General features: G+C 51.8%; 1 protein-coding gene across 1 annotated transcript in view; it reads right to left on the bottom strand.

Annotated features, from left to right (window-relative positions):
• Positions 1 to 279: 279 nt before the first annotated feature.
• The window catches only part of EMH_0010000 (uncharacterized protein), a gene marked incomplete at both ends in the record, with an annotated part of 3240 nt that continues 2308 nt past the window's right edge, over positions 280 to 1211 (bottom strand). The window contains 3 exons of the mRNA XM_013498824.1: positions 280 to 303; positions 409 to 485; positions 968 to 1108. Coding sequence (XP_013354278.1) covers positions 280 to 303; positions 409 to 485; positions 968 to 1108 — 242 coding nt within the window. The remainder of the gene's footprint in view (positions 304 to 408; positions 486 to 967; positions 1109 to 1211) is intronic.

Genomic DNA, 1211 nt, shown 5'->3' with positions numbered 1-1211 from the left:
CCCGCCGCCCGCCCTTCACAATTGCCAATCGCCGGAGAAGAGGCCTCATCATACACAACTGACGGTACATCAGTACGTCGAAGCGTTTGACGCAAATCACCGCGTACACGCTGGCACGTCAAACTCCGTATCGCGGCATGCATATATTCCCTCACCGCTCTAGTGAAATCGTCTGCAATACCAGACTCTGTCTCGCCTGTAGACTCAAGAGCGACAAAACGTCCGGCTGCAGTATATACCAAAGGGAAGCGCGGTTCAAGCAAACCGGGCTCCAACTTCTTATCTCACTGCAACTCCGTAAATCTGCACGCACGCACGCGCACACCCATGTGTGCCACCCAAATTCCGGAAACGCGAGCCTATCTAACCACGTACAAAGCAATAGAATTTGGTATGTATCTGCCGTACGTCCTGGGCGAGGCAGCGAACGATGGCAACGCAGCGAAGGCTAAGACACACCGCAGCCGTAGACGCGAGCAGACGAGCTGCATAGTCACATGATGCTCACATATGCAGCTTCCCGAGAGCGCAAAGGTTTGCGTATACCGTTTTCGACGGAAGGAACAAGTCCAAATCATGGCAAACCAACCAAACAGACGCCTAGTGCTGGCTGCGTAAGAATGCAGTTTCCAGCATGAAGTTCTTTCTTCAACCGCTTCTTGTTGGAAGACCAGCGGCCAAGAGCAAAGATACATATACACACATGAACCACGCTTCATTCTCTCGCGGTTGTCCCTAATAAGTGTGGAGACTCTGCTGCAAAACATTTGCCGTGAAATGGCATGCACAAATGCCAGGGCCACGTAGATAAATTGCACCTGCTCCGGACGAAAAAAAACTCAACTAATCTCGCCACACCAGAACCACCCGCCAACGCAAAGGGGTCCGCGTTTGTTTGTTATGCTCAGTAGCTACACCGTGGACTGCAGGCTCTGCGTTTTTCTGCGCAACCGCCATTAATACTCACCCAAGTGCTTTTGTAGCACCGCGATGCAGGTGCACTGCATCGCCGATTCAGTGAGATTACTTGTGACGGCGGGCTCTTTCTCGCAAACGCCCGTCGCAGAGACGGACAGCCCCGGCACACCAAATCCCAAAGCGAGCACGGCTGAATCAGAAACAAAATCCTAATTCGTTTCAAAGCAACTTCATAAATACGCGGAATGCACATATACATTCGTGCCTGCTCTCATACAGGCTGAAACGTAAGT

Source organism: Eimeria mitis, genomic scaffold (genome assembly GCF_000499745.2).
Source record: "Eimeria mitis Houghton genomic scaffold, Emh_scaff374, whole genome shotgun sequence".
Taxonomy (NCBI): domain Eukaryota; phylum Apicomplexa; class Conoidasida; order Eucoccidiorida; family Eimeriidae; genus Eimeria; species Eimeria mitis.
This window is presented reverse-complemented; position numbering and strand designations above follow the sequence as displayed.